We start from the raw sequence: 22,218 nt of genomic DNA, 5'->3' as shown, positions 1-22,218 counted from the left end.
CAGAAAGTTGGCAAGGATGACCTCCAGCACCCCAGCTGTGCTTGGTTCCCATACAGGCAGCAAATGTTTTGGTACCAAGTTCTCTCATCTCTCTACACCCACATCGTCCTGCAGGGATCCTTGCTCATTATAAATGTTTTATGGCTTTCCAGGGTGCCTGGCATATGTGAAGTCATACAGCACTGATAACAGTTCAGCAGAACCTTGGAGAAATATCCTCCCAGCAGGGAATGGAGACAGGAACTTTGCAGCACAAAGGCCAGCTGGGTTAGCATTTCAAAGGATACATGTGTTCACAGACAGCAAGGTACAGGCTGGGCCTGGCTATGGGAAAATATAGGTCTGTAGTGCCAGCATAAACAAGTGAGGCCAGTATGTCCAGTTGATCCATCTGTATGTCCAGGTTACCAATCTCAGTTTCCACATTCTTAAGTGCTCTTGCTGGGACCTGCCCTCTTTACCATTAAGTATAAAGGCATGAAGAGCAACGAGGTCGCTCCAATAGAGGGCCCAATCAGAGGGATCGCTTTTATTCTTTTTAGAAGTATGCCTAACCCACATATCAAGGAAGTATTGTATGAGTTTAGTTAAACCAGGGTTATTAACAAGTTTTAGGATGTCTAAAGGTAACATTGTAAAATACACACTATTATAAAATACACACTATAGGACTATGCTCTTGCAACTGACAGAAATAGAAGCTTAAACATAAATAATCTGCTGTATGGACACAAGTTTGTGCCCACTACACAGTGCTACTTGAATTATGTCATTGACGAAACATCAGAATGGAAAACGCAAAACTCTTTACATATCTTTGTAGAGTGTACAAAATTATTTCAACCGACAATAATGCTGACATCCAATCCTTCTTTTAAAGGGGGAGGTACATGACGTGCTTTGCATGCTGACGTAACTCACAGGAGGATATACTTGTACAAAAAGATACAATGAAGTTAAAACTTTCCACAACCCTGACAATGCTGTTGTCGGACTTGTAAAGCGCACTACTTGAACTCATCAAAGGAATGCTATCCATCTCCTTATTGAGTCCATTCGGATGGAGTGGAATTTAAGGAATAAATCCATTTCTGCTCTTTTTTCCACAATGTGTGTGCTAAATCTCCTCCTCTTGTACTGGTGACTGTGTCCAAAACTGAATACCTTAAATCTGCAGGATCATGCGGCTGGTTTATCCAGTGTGCTACCAGGGGGTCTTTTTACACCCCGGAGCGAATTCTGCTTAAGTGTTTCCCAATTCTGGTTTTAATGCTATAATGCTGTTATAAAAGACCACAGAGACATTGTATAAGATAGACCACTTGTTGGGAGTTGCAATCTGTTGCCTGGCGAGTCATTCTATATACATGTGTGTCGTTAAGGTGCATCTGTCTTAAGGTTACACTATGTTGACACATTTTACAATGTCCGCAGGGATTGCATTCTCCTGTATTCAATGGTGGATGACTACTAAAAAATTGGGAAAGTACCAACCTTTGTTTCAAATTCTGATTTTTAGAAAATGCAAATCTAGGAAAATTTTGAAATTCTGGATGATACTGCATAATTTCCCAGTGCTGTTTGATAATGCGTTTGATTTGGAAAACAAGGGTGGAGTATGGAAGGACACATACTAAGGCGGATTCATCTTGCCTCAAATTGGAATGTAATAGTAAAGATCGATTGGCATATAAAGCTCTTTTGTATGTTTTCTGGATGACAGTTGAAGGGTATCCTTTCTCTTGAAACCTTTGTTTCATATCGTTGGCTTTACTGACATACTCTTCTGCTGTTGTGCACAATCTACGGAGGCGTAAAAACTGACCTCCGGGAAAAAATGGATGTATGGCAGAAAGTGAAGGAAAGAAAAACAGCAAATGGATAAAATGGCCTAGGATACACAGTTAAGAGCACAGACAAAAGGAAGTGCAGCCAGAGACTGGGAAAGATGGTTTGAAAACCAAAATCACCAGGTAACAAAGGTAGGGGAAATGATTTTATTTTTTTTGTTTAAATCTTTATTAATTCCAAAGTTAACAAAAATGCAGTACAGTATCTACACAAACAACATTATTCATATATGCATTTATAATCAATCAAAAACCCCACAGCAAGAACCCCCCCCACACCCAACCAATACCTTGCAAGAAAATAAAACTATGACATAAATATCCCTCCCCTCCCCTCCCTCCCCCTGAGTGTGTATGCAATATACTAACAGGATCAAAGGAAAAACCAATTACAACACATCCATAAAAGATATCAAAGGGCCCCATATTAACTTAAATCTCTGAGGGATCATGTGATGTAGTAGAATAGAGCAGACATGTGCTGCCTGACTCCTGGTCGCCGATCGCACTGATTATCCGCCTTCCACTCCAACTGAGCCCACTGGGAGGTACTTATTCCTCGTTTCTGGCGCATGGACAAATTTTTAACACCCCCAGCGCCGCAGATGGCCACGAGAACGGCGAAAAAAGACCGGGATCGCCAACCACTTGTTGAGGACAAAATGGCATCTTTTTCTGCCAACTGGCGCCTGAAGTGCTGTGAGACATCACCCAGGCGGTCACAGTGGCAATGCAGCCGGGTCTGGACCGCCTTTCAGAACAACTGTTCTGGCTGGAAAGCATGATTGCTGACACAAATTGCCACACCACAGATTTAGAAACCCAAGTTTCCAGGCTGGATGACACGCAGGGGACCCAAGACAAAACCCTACAGGACCTGCAGGACCTCACCGAGGCCCAAGCAGCTCAGCTTGAAGACCTGGAAAACCGTTCCCGCAGATCCAATCTTCGTTTTCTGGGTATTCCAGAAACAGTGTCAGGTTCGGTGTTACTATAAGCTATGGAAAAGTGGCTGGCAGATACCTTTCCCCTGTGAGAAGACTTGAGCCCCCATACGTCTGGAACGGGCGCATGGTTTGGGTAGGGAACAAACCCGTGAGGTGCGCCCGAGAATGGTTATTGTCAAACTTCTTAATTATAATCAAAAAGTGGAAATACTGCGAAAATATAAGCATCTCCGGGACACTTTGAAGTATGAAGATTCGTTTTGTCCACTTTGCTCTATCTTGGCAGAAAAAAAGATGCGATTTATGTTTGTCTATCCCACAGTTCTGCGCATACATCATCAAGACCAGTGGCATACTTTTGATTCTTCCCTGGAGGCAGCTAATTATTTGAATACCCATGTGCTCCATTCACAGGACTCCAATTAACTATGTTGAATACACAAGCCTTGATGTTCTGGTTTGCTGTCACTCACTCTTCCGAAGGGCCGCTTGGCGGCGCAGTGGTTCCCTCTTTTCGAGGGGACTCCCATCATTCTATTTTGATTGTAACATATGTTAATTTGCATTGATAATGTTGGTCTACTCAGTCAAGATTTTTGTTTCAGACTTGTGATATTCTAAATATTTTGTTTATGCTGCCTAGATTGATAACCATTTACTGTTTAAGATTATGGATTCGTAAGAAATGAGGTGGTGTTTGTAATAGGATATGGTGGGGCTCGGGGAGGCATCTCTTAGTGATCTCTCACACCTCTAGAGCCACCCTGGGGTGGGTTTATAGTTGTGATATGCCTGGAATGTGGGATGAGGGAATAGTGAGGAGGGTGTTGTGATTTGGGTGGGAATGGGTAAGGATATTTTGACCATATGGTGGCTTGTGCTTGTCTTCGGGCTATGTGGATTTCTTAGGTCCGGATAGCAATGTTTGGATCTCATTACATTTGCAGTCCTGGGTATGGCTGGGAACCCGGGACGGTTTTACATGGTTGAGATTAATTCTGTTTGTCCGGTCTTTCTTACTCTTATTGGGTTATGGCTAACACATTGAGAATTATATCCTGGAATGTATCTGGAATTACGTCCCCTATTAAAAGAACTAAAATTTTGAATCAGTTGAAATGTCACAAGGCTGATGTGGTTTGCCTGCAAGAGACCTGCTTAACTGACTTAGAACATTCTAAGTTGGGGAAATCCTGGGTGGACGCAGTTTATGCAGCTTCTTCACCACAGAAGCGTGCGGGTGTAGCGATATTACTACGTAAATCATTGCCCTATACAGCCCGAGTTGTAGAAAGTGACCCACAAGGAAGATACATGTTGCTTTCTTTGACGGTGGGCACATACCCATTCTATCTTTTCAATGTGCATGCCCCCAATACTTATGACCATTCATTTTTTGAATATATTACAGCTATGTTATTAGAGAGGGTTTATGTCCCGGTGTTTCTTGCAGGCGACTATAATCAAGTCCTAGACCCAAGTTGTTATCGATCCTCGTCGGGGCACTCTACAGGGGGAGTGCAGACTCGAGGTATCCCATATCTTTGTACAGCATTGGACTTTGTAGATCCTTGGTGCCTACTGCACATGACAGAAATGAAACAGAGGATAGGAGTGAAGGGCCAATACTCGGACTGGAGGAGGGTCACGAGTGGGGTCCCGCAGGGCTCGGTGCTCGGGCCGCTGCTATTTAATATATTCATAAATGATCTAGAAACAGGGACGAAGTGTGAAATAATAAAATTTGCAAACGACACCAAACTATTTAGTGGAGCTCGGACTAAAGATGACTGCGAAGAATTGCAAAGGGACTTGAATAAACTAGGGGAATGGGCGACGAGATGACAGATGAAGTTCAATGTTGAGAAATGTAAAGTATTGCATGTGGGAATCAGAAACCCAAAGTACAACTATACAGTGGGAGGGATGTTAATGAACGAGAGTACCCAAGAAAGGGACTTGGGGGTAATGGTGGACATGACAATGAAGCCGACGCACAGTGTGCAGCGGCCGCTAAGAAGGCAAACAGAATGCTAGGCATAATCAAGAAGAGTATTACAACCAGAACGAAAGAAATTATCCTGCCATTGTATTGGGCGATGATGTGTTCGCATCTGGAGTACTGCGTCCAATATTGGTCGCCGTACCTTAAGAAGGACATGGTGTTACTCGAGAGGGTTCAGAGGAGAGCGACGCATCTGATAAAGGGGATGGAAAACCTTTCATACGCTGAGAGATTGGAGAAACTGGGTCTCTTTTCCCTGGAGAAGAGGAGACTTAGAGAAGATATGATAGAGACTTACAAGATCATGAAGGGCATGGAGAGAGTAGAGAGAGACAGATTCTTCAAACTTTCGAATAATAAAAGAACAAGAGGGCATTCAGAAAAGTTGAAAGGGGACAGATTCAAAACGAATGCTAGGAAGTTCTTCTTTACCCAATGTGTGGTGGACACCTGGAATGCGCTTCCAGAGAGCGTAATAAGGCAGAGTACGGTACTGGGGTTCAAGAAAGGATTGGACAATTTCCTGCTGGAAAAGGGGATAGAGGGGTATAGATAGAGGATTACTGCACAGGTCCTGGACCTATTGGGCCGCCACATGAGCGGACTGCTGGGCACGATGGACCTCAGGTCTGACCCAGCAGAGGCATTGCTTAAGTTCTTATGTTATGTTCTTATATACTCATAGATCGTAGGCTCACTGAACTCTTTCTAGAATAGATTACATTCTCACCACGAGCCAGGCCTTTCTTAATATTGACTCTGCGGTCATCGGCTCGGCGGTAATATCAGACCATGCGCTTATTTGGATAGATGTGAATGTGGGCTTTTTTCTGCAGGGCCTGGCATGCTGGCATTTTCCTAGCTATTTGTTTTTGGATGATCATTTTAAAACATATCTGACAACTAAATGGGAAGAATTTTTAGAGTTCAATGGTCAGCATCACCAAGACTCTGCTTTGTTCTGGAGTACTGCTAAGGTAGTTCTTAGAGGGGATTGTATAGCATATATTATAGCTCGAAATAGACTTTTGTCTAAAGGAATAGTTTGCCTAGAGTGGGAGTTAGCGGCAGTTAACGACAGCACAATCAGCAACCGTCCCAAGCTCATAAGGAACATCTACTCTCTGTAGAGACTGTCCTCAATTCCCACATACATGAACAAACAGTCAAGATGTTGTTTTATCAGTAGTTTCGCTATTACCATTATGGGAATCGCTCAGGGAAACTGTTAGCACGTTAAACTAAACAGGCACGGAGGCAGCTCTTCGTGTCCGGTCTTAGAGATAGCGTGGGCCAGCTACACCATACCACAGACCAGATAGCGCAGATTTTCTGCAACTATTTTCAAGGCATCTATGGTCGGCGGGAATTGGGGGACAAACCGATGATTCGAGATTATTTGGAAGACTCTGGCATACCTAAACTGTTGGACAGGGATGTGGAGTCTTTAAATACACCTATTGCCACCAAAGAATTGTAGAGGGCCATACAGATACAGCGGAATTATTCTGCTCCAGGACCTGATGGCTTTACTGCCGAATTTTATAAGATACTCTCTTCTCAGATTGGGTTCCCCTTTACATGAGTATTATACTCAAGCTATAGATGGTGTGCACTTACCGGAGGGAGCCAATGAAGCCCTAATTACCTTGATTTTAAAACCAGGAAGGGAGGGTGAGGCCCCTGAGTCCTACCGACCTATTTCACTCTTAAATGTGGATATTAAAATACTGTCCAAAATACTAGCTGACAGACTTGCTTTCCTCCTTCCGAACCTCATTACTCTGGACCAAGTGGGCTTTGTGAGCGGTAGACAGGCAGTACATAATGTCCGTAAGGCAATATTAACCTTGGCACATATGCAATCCCAAAACATACCCATGCTGTTACTTAGTTTAGATGCTGCACAAGCGTTTGACCAAGTGAATTGGACATATTTATTTGAGCTGCTTGATTATATGGGATTGACGGGCAGGTATGCGCGAGCACTGCAGACATTGTATACTACTCCAATGGCACGTCTCCTGGTTAATGATGTAATCACAGATCCTATTTTCATAGAAAGAGGTACTAGGCAGGGCTGTCCACTGTTCCCTCTCCTCTTTTTGCTTTATTTGGAACCCTTTTTCCGAACAGTATCACAAGACAGAGATATAATGGGGTAGACTTTGCTGACCATTCCATAAAAGTATTAGCGTTTGCAGACAATTTGCTATTTACTTTGACCCGTCCTAATCATTCTATTCCCTATCTGATACAAGCCCTGGACAAATCCCAATTTTATTCGGGATTTTCCTTAAATTATCAGAAATCTACAGCCTTGGCTAGCCCGATTACATTGCAACAGTCTTGGGAGGGGGAGTTTACATGGGCTTCTACGTCAATTAAATACTTGGGGGTCTGGATCCCTAGAGATATCACAAATCTTTATAAATGCAATATCTCCCCCTTACTACTTGACACTTTACAACTGCTACAAATTTGGTCTACGTTTCCCCTTTCAGTGGTGGGGCGTGTTGCCTTATTTAATATGGTGCTTTTTCCTAAATGGTTATATCGCTTCCAGGTACTACCTTTGCTATTATCCCATACACACAATGTTAAATTCACCAAGGGGTTACAACATTTCCTTTGGGGGGGGCAGATGACTTTGCATGTCTCTTCCTCGGATGTGCCTGCCTAGGGAAAGGGGAGGGTATGGCTTGCTGAATATTCGCTGGTATGCCTTAGCATGCCAGATGAGACATATTAATGATTGGTTTAGAGGTACCTCACATTTTACAGCCACATCCTTGGAACTCTCATTGCTAGCGCCTTATCATATTAGTTATTTGTTGCATGACTCCGAACTGACAATCTGCCCGGTAGTGGCTCAATATCCTATTTTGCCCCTGCTCAGTGGACATGGTGGTGGATTTGTAAAAATGCCAAGTTAGCCTCTGGGGTCTCAATGTATCTGCCCATTCAGGGCAATTGCTCATTCTTGCCTAGACTACACAATGTGTCCTTTCAGAGATAGGCAGCAAAATGACATAGAAACATAGAAGATGACGGCAGAAAAGGGCCATAGCCCATCAAGTCTGCCCACTCTAACGAACCCACCCCCTTGAATTTACCCCCCCTAGAGATACCACATGTGTATCCCATTTCCTTTTAAAATCTGGCACGCTGGACTACAATATTTGTTTCAAATGTTCTTGGATGATGGTCGACTGGCCTCCTTTGCCACTTTAAGTCGCACATTTGACTTACCTGCTACAGATACTTTTGCCTATTATCAGATATGTCATTATATCCACTCTTTACCAGCTGGACATTTAACAGAGGACAACCGTGAAGCACTTTCTGAACTTTTCAGTCTATCCGCTCAACAAAGGATACTGCTTTGATTTCACCTACTGAGCCTCCGGGATTGTCAACTGGGGCTTAATTTGGATATTTTGGTGGCATCCTGGGCGGAAGACCTGTATTGCTCATTGACAGCCCAACAAATGCAACGAGTACTAAAAAACATCAGGAGGGTGTCCGCCAACGTCCTTTATTGGGAATTATAATTGAAGATAGTTCTGCATCTCTACATTTCACCTGAACGAGCATTCCGGATGGGAATGACATCAAGGCATAACTGTCCAAAGTGTGCTTAGGCCCATGCATCTTTGGGACACATGCTCTGGACCTGCCCCCACATTTTGCAGTTTTGGCATAGACTTGGACAATATACTACATCTATCTGGAACAGGCGATGGTTTCCTACGCCAAGAGCACTATTTGGATGTTATAACATAGTAATGCCCAAATCTAAAGGGATGACAGCCTTTGTGACACGGGTGTTGCTTCTGGGCAAGAAAGCTATATTGACTAACTGGTTGTCACAGGACCCGTCTTCTTATAATCGATGGAGATCCTTGATGATTGTACATGCCTCTTTGGAGAGGAGCTCAACAACTATAACCCTGAAAAATAATATCTGCCAATAAAATCAAGTCTAAGTTCCAAAGAAAAAATTGGACAGTACTGCAGTTCTCGTGGGGAAAATGTTTGAGAAATGAACTAAACTAAACTAAACCTTAGGTTTGTATACCGCATCATCTCCACATTCGTAGAGCTTTGCACGGTTTACAGGAGATGGGATAGAAAGGAACTAACAATGAAAGGTTAGAGGTCCAAGTATGAAGGGTTTTTAGAGGGCTTAGAGTGCCAGAGATGGAATAGATATCAGATTTTTGAGAATAGAAGCAGAAAAGCTGTCTTGGAATAATGGACATCAGTATGAGCCTTGGTAATGAAACACTAAAGATTGTTTGGCTCAGGCAGAAACTCATTAGTGACTAGCACCAGACATAAGTCTGAATAAGAACTGCCTCATACATCATATTGTCCTATTATACACATAAGTTCCAACAAAACATTTTCTCCAGTAGAACAAACAAAAAAGTAATTAAGAATAAAAAATAGTGAAAAAAAATTTTTTTAAACATAAAACCAATAAATTGTCTCCCAAGACATAAGAAAATAAAGTGTTGGAGTGCTGGGGAATAAAGTGCTGAAAAATTTGTATCTAAAAAAGCTTTGAGTAGAAGTTTAAAGTGCAGGTGCAAACACTAAAAACCTATCAAATTAAGGCGATTCCACAAATTATGTCTAGTTCCCATAAAGTCTATAAATGTGAAAAGTCATTTGAAAATTGATCGTGCCATAAAACATCCAAGTTGAAAAGTTAATATAATAAATATAGTTCATGAATGTAGTTCATAACAATAGCAATAATTCAAGCGATTGAAAATCATATCTTATGTAGCAATTCCTAAGATGATATATTCAATTTTGTCCGAAGGCTGCTTGCACATACACAATCCTTAGACCCAAAATACTTAGCTTCGGTTGAAAATGTGTGTAGTCTGTAGAAGTCTCCACTCGACAGAGCTCCGTTTCGACACCTTCCTCAGGAGCGGGGACTGATACGGTTAGATAATAAAGGCCACAGGCCGCTATTGAAGCCGTCGGGCGACAGGCCACTATTTCGAGCCGTCAGCACCATCCACCGAGGCGTGTGAAAATATAGCTATAGCTTTATTATTTCAAGACAGCTTTTCTGCTTCTTCATTTCTCAAACATTTTCCCCATGAGAACTACAGTACTGTCCAATTTTTTTTTTTTTTGGATCTTTGGAAAGGAGACAGGTTGGAGATCTGGACTGCAGTCCGGGTCACCGTTTCCGTCAGACTTGGGAACATTTCTGGATGGACCTTACGCACCATGCTCGAAGTAGATTGCTAAATTTGTGAAGATGACCACGGGCTACCTGCAATGTTACTAGACTCTATTCTTTTCTATGCGGGGGGGGGGGGGGAGGGGGAAGGGTGGAAAGGGGGATGGGGGGGAATGGTCTGTGTACATGTGAGAGAATTTGATATACCTTTCTGTATAATTTTTTCTTGCACTTTGTTGAAAATTTAATAAAAATTATTTAAACATAACTTAAATCTCTTAGTATGACCCATTATATCTGCGTTCATTTTTTCAAATTTATAAGTTAAGCATAAACTTGCCAACCAAAAATTAAAGTTAAGGCGATCTTTTAGTTTGTAGTCCTGTATTTGTATAGGGGTTATCTGTGTTCTGCATGTGTGACCAAGGCCAGGTGTTCTGGTAGGAATGAATGTTGAGAAACATACAGTGTGCTTTGCGTAGTTTAATTTTGTGGTTAACCATTATGTATTGTTAATAAGATTATATTGTGTGTATATATGAAAAAATGAATGGAAAAAATGGTATTATAATTAGTACTATTATGGGAGCAGCCTCTGGGGTGGAGATTAAGTGGGGTCTGGGGCAGAACTTACTGGGGCCCCCCAAACAAAAAAATTCCGCTGCCTATGCCCTTCCTGATTTTTAGACTGATTAGTCAATTGCTGTAAGTCTAACAAAGAAAAGGCAGCTTTCAAATTAAAATGGAGGAAAAGCCGACAGTCGCCCAGGAGCAAATGGTTTGGTGTAGGGTTTCCTCAAATGATATTATTGTAACAGGATATTTAGAGAATCCCAATACAGAGGTTTCAATGATGATGAAAGAAAGCTGGGAATGTTTCAGAGGAGAGCAGAGTGAAGGACACAAATGATCTCTGTCAACTTCTCGGCAGCCTGAGGACACAAGACAAAAACACAATTTGAAGTGTCTATACCAATGATAGAAGCCTAAAAAATAATATGGGACAGTTAGAATATATAGGACTAAATGAAGAGGTAGATATAATAGGCATTTCAGAAACCTGATAAAAGGAAGACAATCAATTGGGCATTGTATTACCTGGGTACAAATTATATTGCAAGGATAGAGTAGATAAAATTGGAAAGGTACTGCGCTATATGTTAAAGAGGGAATTAAATCAAATAAACATTCTGCATGACATAGATAGCATTGTGGAATCCATGTATAAAGGGAAGGAATATACAGGTAGGGCTATAGTGCTGTCCCTCCGGAAAGAATGAGCAGACAAAATGAAGAAATGTTTACAGGGATTAGGTAAGCTGGCAAATTGGGCAATATAATAAGGGTGATTTCAGTTCAAAAAACCCACAAAAGATATACTCTGGCACAGACACAGAGGCCAGTTTCCCTATGGCATACAAAAAAGCAGTACCAATTTCAGTATCAAAAAAACATAAGTGGAGAAAAAAGCTCAGTTCTGTTTCATGGGTCTGAAAAAACCTCCACGTTTTAGTTTATAAGAACATAAGAGCATTCTGGGTCACCAGTGGTCCCATCTTCAATGTGGCTAATCCAGGTCGAAAGTACCTGGCAAAAACCCAAATAGTAGCAACATTCCATGCTACCGATTAGGGGCAAGCAGTGGCTTCCCCCATATCTGTCTCAATAGCAGACTATGGACTTTTCCCCCAGGAAATTGTCCAAATATTTTTTTTTAAAAAAGCTATATTAACTGCTCTTACTAAATCCTCTGGTAATGCATTCCAGAGCTTAACTATTCTCTGAGTGTAAAATATTTCTTATTGGTTTGTAAAGAATCTCCCTGTCATTTTATCAAGTGTCCCCTAGTCTTTGTAATCTTTGATGGAGCAAAAATCGATCCACTTGTACCCGTTCTATGCCGCTCAGGATTTTGTAGCCTTCCATCAAATCTCCCCTCAGCCGTCTCTTTTCCAAGCTGGAGAGCCCTAATCTTTTTAGTCTTTCCTCATACAAGAGGAGTTCCATCCCCTTTATAATATAAGGTAGTCCACAAAAACCAAACGAATAAGCAAAGGGTTGCCCAAAGGAAACTGGACCCACTATATCTCTTAATGTGAAAATGCAAATACAGTGAACAAATTAGAACTTAACTGCGTTCCAGAATTTTTTCCAAAAAGCTTGCCACGATTTTTATCAATATCTCAAACTGGAACTGCATCCCAAAAGCTCTGAATGTTACATCAGGGAGTGCTAGAGTGGTAAAATTCCTAGACATAAGTGACTGCTTCTTGGAGCAACTTAGTTAGTCCTGGAACCGACAAGAGAGGGAGCTATTTTAGATTTGGTCCTTTGTGGAATACAGGGCAACTGGGAAACAATCAATGGGAGCTGGGGTAGACCCTTTGCAGTCAGAATGAGTTACAGTAATCCAGTCTTGATATTATCATGGCATTCACAATTGAGACAATGTAAGGAGAGAGGCAGTGTAGTTGTCACAAATGATAAAAGCAACTCTTGAAGCTTGATTGCATTTGGTGGATCAGAGGAAGGGCCTCTTCTATTAAACTGCGCTAGCAGTTTCTAGCGCGGGGAGCCGCACTGAATGGCCCGTGCTGCTCCCGATGCTCATAGAGTTCTTATGAGCGTCGAGAGCAGAGTGGGCCATTCAGCGCGGCTCTCTGCGCTAAAAACTACTAGTGCAGTTTAATAGAAGAGGGGGTAAGTGTTGAATCTATCAGTATTCCAAGGTTCTGGACTTGTGATTTGAAGGGGAGTTTGTATTTCCCCACAAGAGAATGCGAGTGGAGGAGTAGCCTGAGAACCTGGGGAAGTGGTTTTGATTCCCACTACAGCGCTTTGTCACTCGGGGCAAGTCACATAACTCTCCATTTGCCCCAGTACTTGTCTAGTATATGTAGAATATCTAAACCACAGAAAAGCAGTATATCAAGTCCCTTTCCCATTTCCCACTCGTGTTTGGGACTCTGTAATAGTGCAAGTCAAGACTGGGTACGAGCCTGTACAAACACAGCCAGATGCATTCATTTTTTGAAATTCTTTATTTAAACACTGTGCCCAAGCTTACAACATCATGGCATAACCAGAAAAGCAGTAATACAGTGTGCAAGAAATGCAACACCCAAGAAAGAACCCCCCCAACTCCTTCCCCCACCCAAACCCAGCCCTCCATCCCCCCCAAAGAACCAGCTAAATTGCCCCATCCCCAAAGAACAGCACAATCCCCCCCCTATCAAAAGAAGCACAAGGAAAGGGACATGAGCCAAAAGTAGAAAGGAATCCCCAATGAGATATTAATCCTTCGGTGAATCCAATACAGGATACTCAGAACTACCCTCCACCTCCAGGAACCTACCCCAGAGATCCTCAAACTGTCGCCTCTGGTGGGTGAGTAAAGCGGAGAGCCGAAATTTCTCACAAACCCAGCCCAATTTCACACGCATCATTTCTACTGTGGGTATCCGTGGGGCTCTTCCAATGAGAAGCCAGCACTAGCCTAGCAGCTGTAAAAGCCAGACGCGCCAACTTATCTTGCGTGTCCTCCACTTCCCCCGGGAGTACCCCCAACAAAGCAGTTTCCGCTCTATATGTCAAGTGACATTGCAGAAGTTGCCCCACATAGTTGAACACCTGAGTCCAATAGCCCAAAAGGTGAGGGCACTCCCACCACATATGAAAGAACGTACCCCGCAGACCACACCCTCTCCAGCATTCCCCCGCACAGGAGGTATACATCTTGTTAAGCACCACAGGAGTAACATACCAACGCACAAGTAGCTTAAGAGCATTTTCCACCAACTGCGGAGCCACCGCCACATGCAATGCAATTTGTTCCCATTCCTCCGTCGTATAGGTGAGCCCCAAATCCGTCTCCCATGCCCACATATAAGAAGTCTTCTGATCAGGGTCGGCATGCAATAACCGATATAACAGCGAGATGCAGCCCCGACGCACTGGATCCCCCAACATCAACTCAAACCTTGAGCGCCTAAAAGCGCCTAAAAGCGGTAAGGTCCCCCGCTTTAACGTAGTCCTTCACCTGTAAGAAGGGGAATAAATCACGCTGCTCCAGGTGAAAAGAAGCTTGGACCTCAGGAAACCCTTTGATGTGCTCCCCCTCCAACAACTGGCCAAAACACCTCAGCCCGCCTCGCTCCCACCTGCGAAAGACACCCCCCTCCCTACCCGGAAGGAAATCCTCCGCATACCGAATAGGCAGAAAATGTAGTCCCCTCACCTTACCCATCAATTTCCGAATAGCCCCCAACCACACCCGTAGCGTCCATCTTATAAAGGGATTAGAAAGGGTAGCGAGCTCCTTCTCCCGTAAGCCCACCCACGGTAAATAAGACAAAGCAGTTATGCCCCTGGGACCCCCCATAAGACCCTGTTCCGCCTGAACCCACAATTTGGCCGGAGTCGCATGCCAATCCACAACCGCCCGAAGCTGCGCAGACCGATAGTATATTTCCAAATTGGGTATCCCCAAGCCCCCCTCCTCCTTGAATTTGAATATGGCAAATCTCGCAACCCTGGGACGCCTACCCCCCCATATAAAGCGCAAAAGATTCCTATGCCAACGAATAAAATACACTCTGGGAACTTCAACAGGAAGAACTTGAAAGAGATAAAGAAATCTAGGAAGGACCATCATACGCACCACCTCCATTCTGCCCATCCAGGAAAGGTACAAGGGATCCCATCTAGCAAGGTCCTGCCGCAACCAGAGGAAGATAATTAAGTCGGAACAGGGTAGTCCACTCCACCCCGAGCTGAATCCCCAAATATCTAATAGGACCCGTCACCCAACGAAAGGGGACCCGACATTGCAGTTCCAGAGCCACCTCAGCTGGCACCGAAATGTTCAATATCTCTGTTTTAGACAGATTAGCCTTAAAGCCTGAGATCCGCCCATAATCCCGCATCAGATCTCGCAAAGCCAGAAGCAACCGCTCCGAACCCTCCACTATGGCCAAAATATCATCTGCAAAAAGGGACAATTTATGCTCAACCCCCTGCACCTGTACCCCCTTCACAAGCCGAGAAAGACGAATGCGTTGTGCCAAAGGCTCGATCACCAAAGCAAACAACAAGGGAGAGAGCGGGCACCCCTGTCTCGTTCCTCTATGAAGCTCAAAGGGCTTGGAATAGACCCCATTAACTTTGACACAAGCCATCGGGGTATGGTAAAGAGTAAGAATCCAGGAAATAAATCGCGACCCGAATCCCATCTGGTGCAGGACAGCCTCCATAAACGTCCAATCCACCCGATCGAACGCCTTTTCGGCATCCACCGCTACCGCCACCCAAGAGGACCCCGATCTTCGAGCCTCCCACACCAAATTTAGCACCCGCCTAATACCATCAGCCGCCTGACGCCCCCCAATGAACCCCACTTGATCCGGGTGAATCAGTTCCGGCATATAGGTCGCCATCCTATCTGCCAAAATACGGGCCAAGATTTTGGTATCAATACCTAACAAAGAGATAGGGCGATAACTCCCACACATAGTCGCATCTTTCCCCGGTTTAGGGAGTATCGTAATCCCTGCCAATCTCATATAAAAAGGCAAGCGCTCCCCCTCTTTCAGAGAATTAAATAATCTAGCTAATAAAGGTGCAACCAAGGTTGAAAGCTTCTTGTAAAACAGCCCCGTAAACCTGTCTAACCCAGGGGATTTTCCCGGCTTCAAATGTCGAATAACGCGCAATACCTCCTCCACGGTAATATCCCCCTCCAGCCCCAGTGCATCAGAGCTAGCAAAGTAGGTAACCCTAAATCGCGCAAATAAGTTTGGCTCTCAGCCACAGAGCCCTCAAGCTCCGGAGTATAGAGCTCCTGATAAAATTCCCTAAACCGCCGTTGTATCCCTACATCGTCGGTAATTACCGTGCCATCGCGATCCTTAATAGCCAAGATATTACCCCTAGATTGTTGCAATTTGACCCTGTGAGCCAAGAGTTTACTGGCCCTATTTCCAGATTCAAAAAATTTAAGCCTCAACTTCTCAAGATTAAATTTAATCGCCGCATCTTCCAACTTCCCAAGAGCCATTCGGGTTTCCTGAAGCCTAAGCCTCAGCTGCGGGTCCCCTTGTCCCCTCTTATGTTGATCCACCAAAGTGCGAAGCGTTTCCCGTAGCTGCAATTCTTCCTGCTGCCGGGTCTTTTTCTTATAGGCTGCTATAGAGATCAACTCACCCCTTAACACCACCTTTAGACTTTCCCAAATCGTCATGGGGGAAAACTGATCCACACTATTAAAATCTAGGAAATCATAAATCCCCTTCTCCAACTTTTGCACTATCTTCGGATCCCCCAACAGGGTATCATTTAACTTCCAATACGTATCCCCCCCGAGGTCCTCCCCAACTCAGATCCATCCATAACGGAGCATGGTCGGACCATCCGATGGTATCAATTTTGGTGTCTAGCAATTTTCCCCCCCACCCTTTATCAACACATATCAAATCAATGCGAGTGTATACCTCATGTACAGGAGAATAGAAAGTGTAGTCCCTACCCATCCAATGTTGCACCCGCCACCCATCCTCTACATTAAGGACTTCCAGAAACCTCTTCATACATTTCCTATCACTCTTAAGTCTATCGCCCCCCTTGCCCGTGGAATCCCATTCTGGGTTAAGGACCAAATTAAAATCCCCACCCACCACCAAATGCCCTACCTTAACCGATAAAATTTTGCACAGGAGAATGTCAAAGAATTGGCCCTGTTGAGAGTTAGGTGCATACAGATTAACCAATGTTACCTGAATTCCATCAACAGTCCCAGTCCAGATAAGCCACCTCCCCCCTCATCCTTCCATTCCCGATCTGGTACCACCTTCAACTTGTGAGAAAACAGAATCCCCACCCCAGCCTTTTTCCGCTCCAACCTATTAGAAGCCCAAGCCCTCACGGAATAATCCCGGAACTGTACAAGTTTTTCCCCTGCTTTCACAAAATGAGTTTCTTGAACAAAACAAATATCAAAACATAGGCGTTTAACTTCCTTCAATAACAATTGCCTCTTACGTGGCATGTTAAGCCCCTTAACATTCAAACTGCCCACTCGTAAGACATTAGCCCCCCATTCCAAACCATATAGAACACACTCAACACCAACTCCCCTCCCCCCTCCATCCCCTCTGCCACCCATTCACCCCCCCTCCCAAACCCTCCACCCCCCCAGCCCCCCCTGTCTTCCCCACCCCCCTCCCCTCCAGTCCCACACTCCCTCTCTCCCCACTCCCTCCAGGACTTCAAGTGACCCCACCACCCCCTAATGTCACCACCAATGTACCTCCCTCCCGCAGCCAATCTTCCCCCATTCAAAATCCCCCCACCATCCACTCCCCAGACCCATAACCATACACTCTCCCGCACTCACCCAAAGTCATCATTGAGTCAGCGCAAAGGTCCATAACCCTTCCGTGTATAGACACTAACACGCTCAGCCAGCCTTTCAAGTGTCTGGAGAAGCTGCCGCTCTCTGTTCGTTCGTCTCCCCCTCAGGGCATGAACTCTGCCTCCCTCTCCGCCATTGTGGCACCGCTTTCCACTGATAACGCTCCAACTTCTGCGTCGATAACTTGCTCAAGACAGAATCTCCAGGGGTTACCAAGCCCTCCTTCAGAAGCACTGCCTGCAGCTCCGCCACTGTCGTTACTCGCTTGTGTACCCCATTAAAAGTCACCAACAAGCTGAATGGAAAGAGCCAGCGGTAGCGCAAGTTGTTCTTCTTCAACACCTCCAACAGCGGCCGGAACTCTCTCCGCTTCTGCAAAGTGATAGACGATAGATCCTGAAATATCTCCACCTTCAGATTCTTCCAGGAAATAACACCCAAGTGTGTAAATGCCAGCTTGTGATGTCCTTCATGCATGTAACCAGTGCATTCAATTGGTGCTGACATTTGTAGAACTGCTCTTTTTATGGTGTACAATCAAAATCCATCATTTGTTTCTCTTTGTTTTAGGAAACAGATGATCGGTTGGTTCAAGAAAAGATCCTTCAGGTGACAAATCAAAAATCCCAGCTGCAGAACCAGAAGAGGAAAGTGGAGAGCTTAGAAAAAGCCCTTGCTCACATGAGCCGAGAGTTTGAGGCTGAAATTCATAAGACTCAGAAGGAGGCCCTGATACAGAACCAGGCCGGACATGTCGAAATAGACAAGCTGCAAAAGCTGCTTGAAATGAAAGATCGGGAAATGAACCGAGTGAAAAAACTGGCAAAAAACATATTAGAGGAACGGACAGAGGTGGAGTGTTTCTTTCTGCATGCACTGCAACAAGTGAAGCATGAAATCATTTCCAACAGAAAGTGGTATAGACAGGCAGCCCAAGCAGCGTACCAGAGAAAGATGATGGGAGCTGCTGCAGGGAAAGAAGAGTATCCCAAAATCCGAACCTTTAATGACAATGAAGACAGCACTAATAATGTTTACCAGGATCTAAAGGAGGCTGAAAAATGGTGAGTAATGCTGTCGCTCTAATTTGCAAACACATATAATGCTATGCTCCGATGTAGGGTTATCATATGCCTCCAGAAAAAGGAGGACGGATTGAGACATTGCTTTCAATGAAAGTAGAACCCAGATGTCTCAATCCATCCTCCTTTTTCTGGAGCCATATGGTAACCCTACAATCTGATGGAAACCTGAGAAGTATATATGTATATATTTTTGTTCTCTTGGAATAGGAGAGTCCTCAGTTATTAGTACCAGGCTTACCAACACCTTCAGCATAGTTGCTCATACTTACTGATGCAGTTATATTGACACTCTCTAAATATGAGTCATCTTAAGCCATATTAGTTATTAGTTGGAGTATTAGTTATAGATTGAAAATGGTCTAATTTGCAAAGGCACATCTTCATTAATGAAGCTCAGAGAGGGGCACAGCATATGCCAGACTTCATGATACCAGGTATAACTATGGTTACCATATTTTGAGCGGTAAAACCACAGATACACGGCCCTGCCCTGTTCCGCCCCAGCCCCACACCCACAAAGCCTCCTCTCAACTTCCCTGATGAACTCTGGCTGTATCTGGAGGGTCTAAAGCATGCGCGGATGTATGTGACAATTCACACATGCTCAGAGGCCCTCTAGATGTGGCCGTCGGGGCTCGTTGGGGATTTCCAGAAGATGAGCTTTCCAGTGTTCTGCATAGACTGTCATATGTATGACTACCTCCCCTCGGGGAGACAGTCATATGTATGCAGTCGGTGTCAGGAGCTGAAAAGCTTGAAGAAGCAAGTCAAGCAACTAGAGGACAACATACAGGAGCTAGAAGAACTTTACACCACGGAGGACCCAATCAAGACAGCTGAAGACTTCATGAATGAGAGACACATCAAGGAGGAAGTCAGGGAACTCGAGAAATTCATTGAGGAAGCATACAGGAGGAGGGTGGAAGAGAACGAACTTCAGATGAAAGATGAAGTTACACCAACACCAACATGGAAGGGAGAACAAGAAGCAGATGACCTCAAAGAAGACACCCACAGAGGAATACCACACGAGGGGGAGAAATTGGCTAGTCGATACCCAGAAGAAGAAAAAGTAAAACACACCAAGGACATTGACCTGAGACCGAAGCGAAAATTGAAGAAGGGAAAGTCAGTGATCCTAGTGGGAGACTTGATCCTGAGGCATATGGACAGCCACATAGCAGGAGGGAGAGAGGATCGACTGGTGACCTGCCTCCCAGCAGCGAGAACCAAGGACATTGTGGACAAAATTGGAGAGATCTTGGAAGGAGCAGAGACGGAAGAGACCACAGTAATGATCCACATCGGGACGAATGATGTCAGCAGGAGAGACTACAGAAGAAGCACACTGATAGAACAGTTCAGGATTCTGGGAAGGAAGCTAAAGATGAGGACCCAGAAGATAGCGTTCTCAGAGATCCTACCGGTACCGAGGTCAGATGTGAAAAGGCATGAGGAACTACAATCAAATGTGTGGATAAGGAAATGGTGTGAGGGAGAAGGATTCCACTTCGTGAGGAACTGGACAACGTTCTGAGGCAAGAGCAAACTGTACAGGAGAGATGGACTGCACCTGAGCGCAGCGGGAACTAGGCTTCTAGCAAACAACGTTAAGAGAGGAATAGAACAGGCTTTAAACTAAGAGGAAGGGGAAAGCCGACAGTCGACCAAGTGTCAACGATTCAGAAGAAGGTTTCCCAAGTAGATACTAAGGGGAAACAAGGCTGGGAAGAAACAAAAGACAAATTACAGGAGTCAACTAACCCAGAAGAGGAGGTTAGAAAGATTGTAGCAAATGAGAAGACACTAAAGACCGAAATACAGGGAAAAGAAATGAAGACAACAAAATACCAGGATCAAAATTGCATATATACTAAAGCAAGGAGCCGAAGAAACAAAATGGGGGAATTAGAAACCATGGCCAATGCAGAGGACATAGACATCATTGGAATCTCTGAAACATGGTGGAATGAGGAAAGCAAATGGGATACAGCACTGCCGGGGTACAAGCTGTATTGCCAGGATAGGTCAGGACAGAAAGGAGGTGGAATAGCACTATACATAAAAGAAAGCATACAATCGACAAGAATGGACACAGCAGTGACGACCAACAAGCTGGAATCGCTATGGGTTAAAATACTGGGAAGGAAAGGGCCTGAAATAAAGATGGGCTTATACTATCATCCACCCGGGCAAACCAGAGATATCGATGAAGAAATGGAAGCCGAGATGAGGCAAGAATGCAAAAGCGGTAACACGGTTATTATGGGAGACTTCAACTACCCCGGGAAAGACTGGAGTCTTGGAAGCTCAAGATGTGCTAGGCAGACAGAATTCCTGGAGGCTACACAAGATTGCTTCATGGAGCAGCTTGTTAGAGAACCGACAAGAGGAAATGCCACTCAGGATCTAATCCTAGATGGGTTAAGGGGACCTGCAAAGGAAGTAGAGGTAACGGGACCGTTGGGAAACAGCGATCATAATATGATCAAGTTCAAGGTTGAGGTAGGAATACCAAAAGGAAAGAGAACCATAGTGACAACTTTTAACTTCAGGAAAGGAAACTAAGAAGCAATGAGGGGAATGGTAAGGAAGAAATTTAGGAACACTTCCCAAAAAATGGCAAGTGGTAGAACATGCCTGGTCTTTTTTCAAGGACACGGTGAGCGAGGCGCAAAATTTGTATATGCTCAGATTCAGAAAGGGGTGCAAAAAGAGTCAAACAAAAGATCCGGCGTGGATAACTAATATAGTGAAGGAAGCAATAGGCAATAAGAAAAATTCATTCAGATAATGGAAAAAGGACAAAACTGAGGGGAACTGGAAAGAGCACAGGAAGTATCAAAAAGAATGTCACCGTGTGGCTCGAAAAACCAAAAGAGAGTATGAAGAGAGGCTAGCCAGGGAAGCACGAAATTTCAAACCATTCTTTAGATATATTAAAGGGAAGCAGCCTGCTAAGGAGGAGGTGGGACCGCTGGACGACGGAGACAGGAAGGGAGTGGTGAAGAAGGAGAAAGAGGTCACGGAAAGACTTAACATGTTCTTTTTGTCTGTATTTAAAAACAAAGACACAACCAACATATCGAAACCTGAGCAATTCTTCAATGGAAATCAAGCAGAAAAATTAACATCCATGGAAGTGAGCCTTGAAGATGTATGCAGGCAGATAGAAAAACTAAAAACTGACAAATCCCCGGGTCCACACGGAATCCATCCAAGGGTTCTGAAGGAATTAAAGGAGGAGATAACGGAACTACTGCAGCAAATTTGCAACCTATCCCTGAAAACAGGCGTGATCCCGGAGGATTGGAAGATAGCCAATGTTACACCCATTTTTAAAAAGGGATCAAGAGGTGACCCAGGAAATTACAGACCGGTGAGTCTGATCTCGGTTCTGGGGAAAATGGCGGAAGCACTGATAAAAGAAAACATCGATGAACATTTTGAAAGAAACAAACTTCTCTTATCTTTATTTAAAATATTTGATTAAACACTTATCCAACAGTACAAAGCGTTGAGCAAAATTTTAAAAATACAGAAAGACAGACTTATGTACATTATTAGACATGTATGTATTAAATTGTTAGACAAACTTGGGCTAAACAAACAAACACTAATTTTAGAAACAATAGGAACAAGGGCAGAACTACAAATTTATGGCAAAAGTATATTAGAAGGAAACACAATAGGAGGAGGGAATTAAACTCATGA

At 44.0% G+C, this 22,218-nt stretch overlaps 1 protein-coding gene across 3 annotated transcripts in view; it reads left to right on the top strand.

The window, feature by feature from the left end:
* Positions 1-22,218, top strand: part of BBOF1 (basal body orientation factor 1) — a 312,268-nt gene that overhangs the window by 170,603 nt on the left and 119,447 nt on the right. For all 3 annotated transcript variants that reach the window (XM_033952957.1, XM_033952955.1, XM_033952956.1), the window contains exon 8: positions 17,990-18,483. In XM_033952957.1, the coding sequence (XP_033808848.1) occupies positions 17,990-18,483 (494 nt within the window). The remainder of the gene's footprint in view (positions 1-17,989; positions 18,484-22,218) is intronic.

The sequence above is a fragment of the Geotrypetes seraphini genome, chromosome 7 (genome assembly GCF_902459505.1).
Source record: "Geotrypetes seraphini chromosome 7, aGeoSer1.1, whole genome shotgun sequence".
Classification (NCBI taxonomy): Eukaryota; Metazoa; Chordata; class Amphibia; order Gymnophiona; family Dermophiidae; genus Geotrypetes; species Geotrypetes seraphini.
The sequence above is the reverse complement of the archived record's forward strand: the minus strand, read 5'-3'. Positions and strand labels throughout refer to the sequence as shown.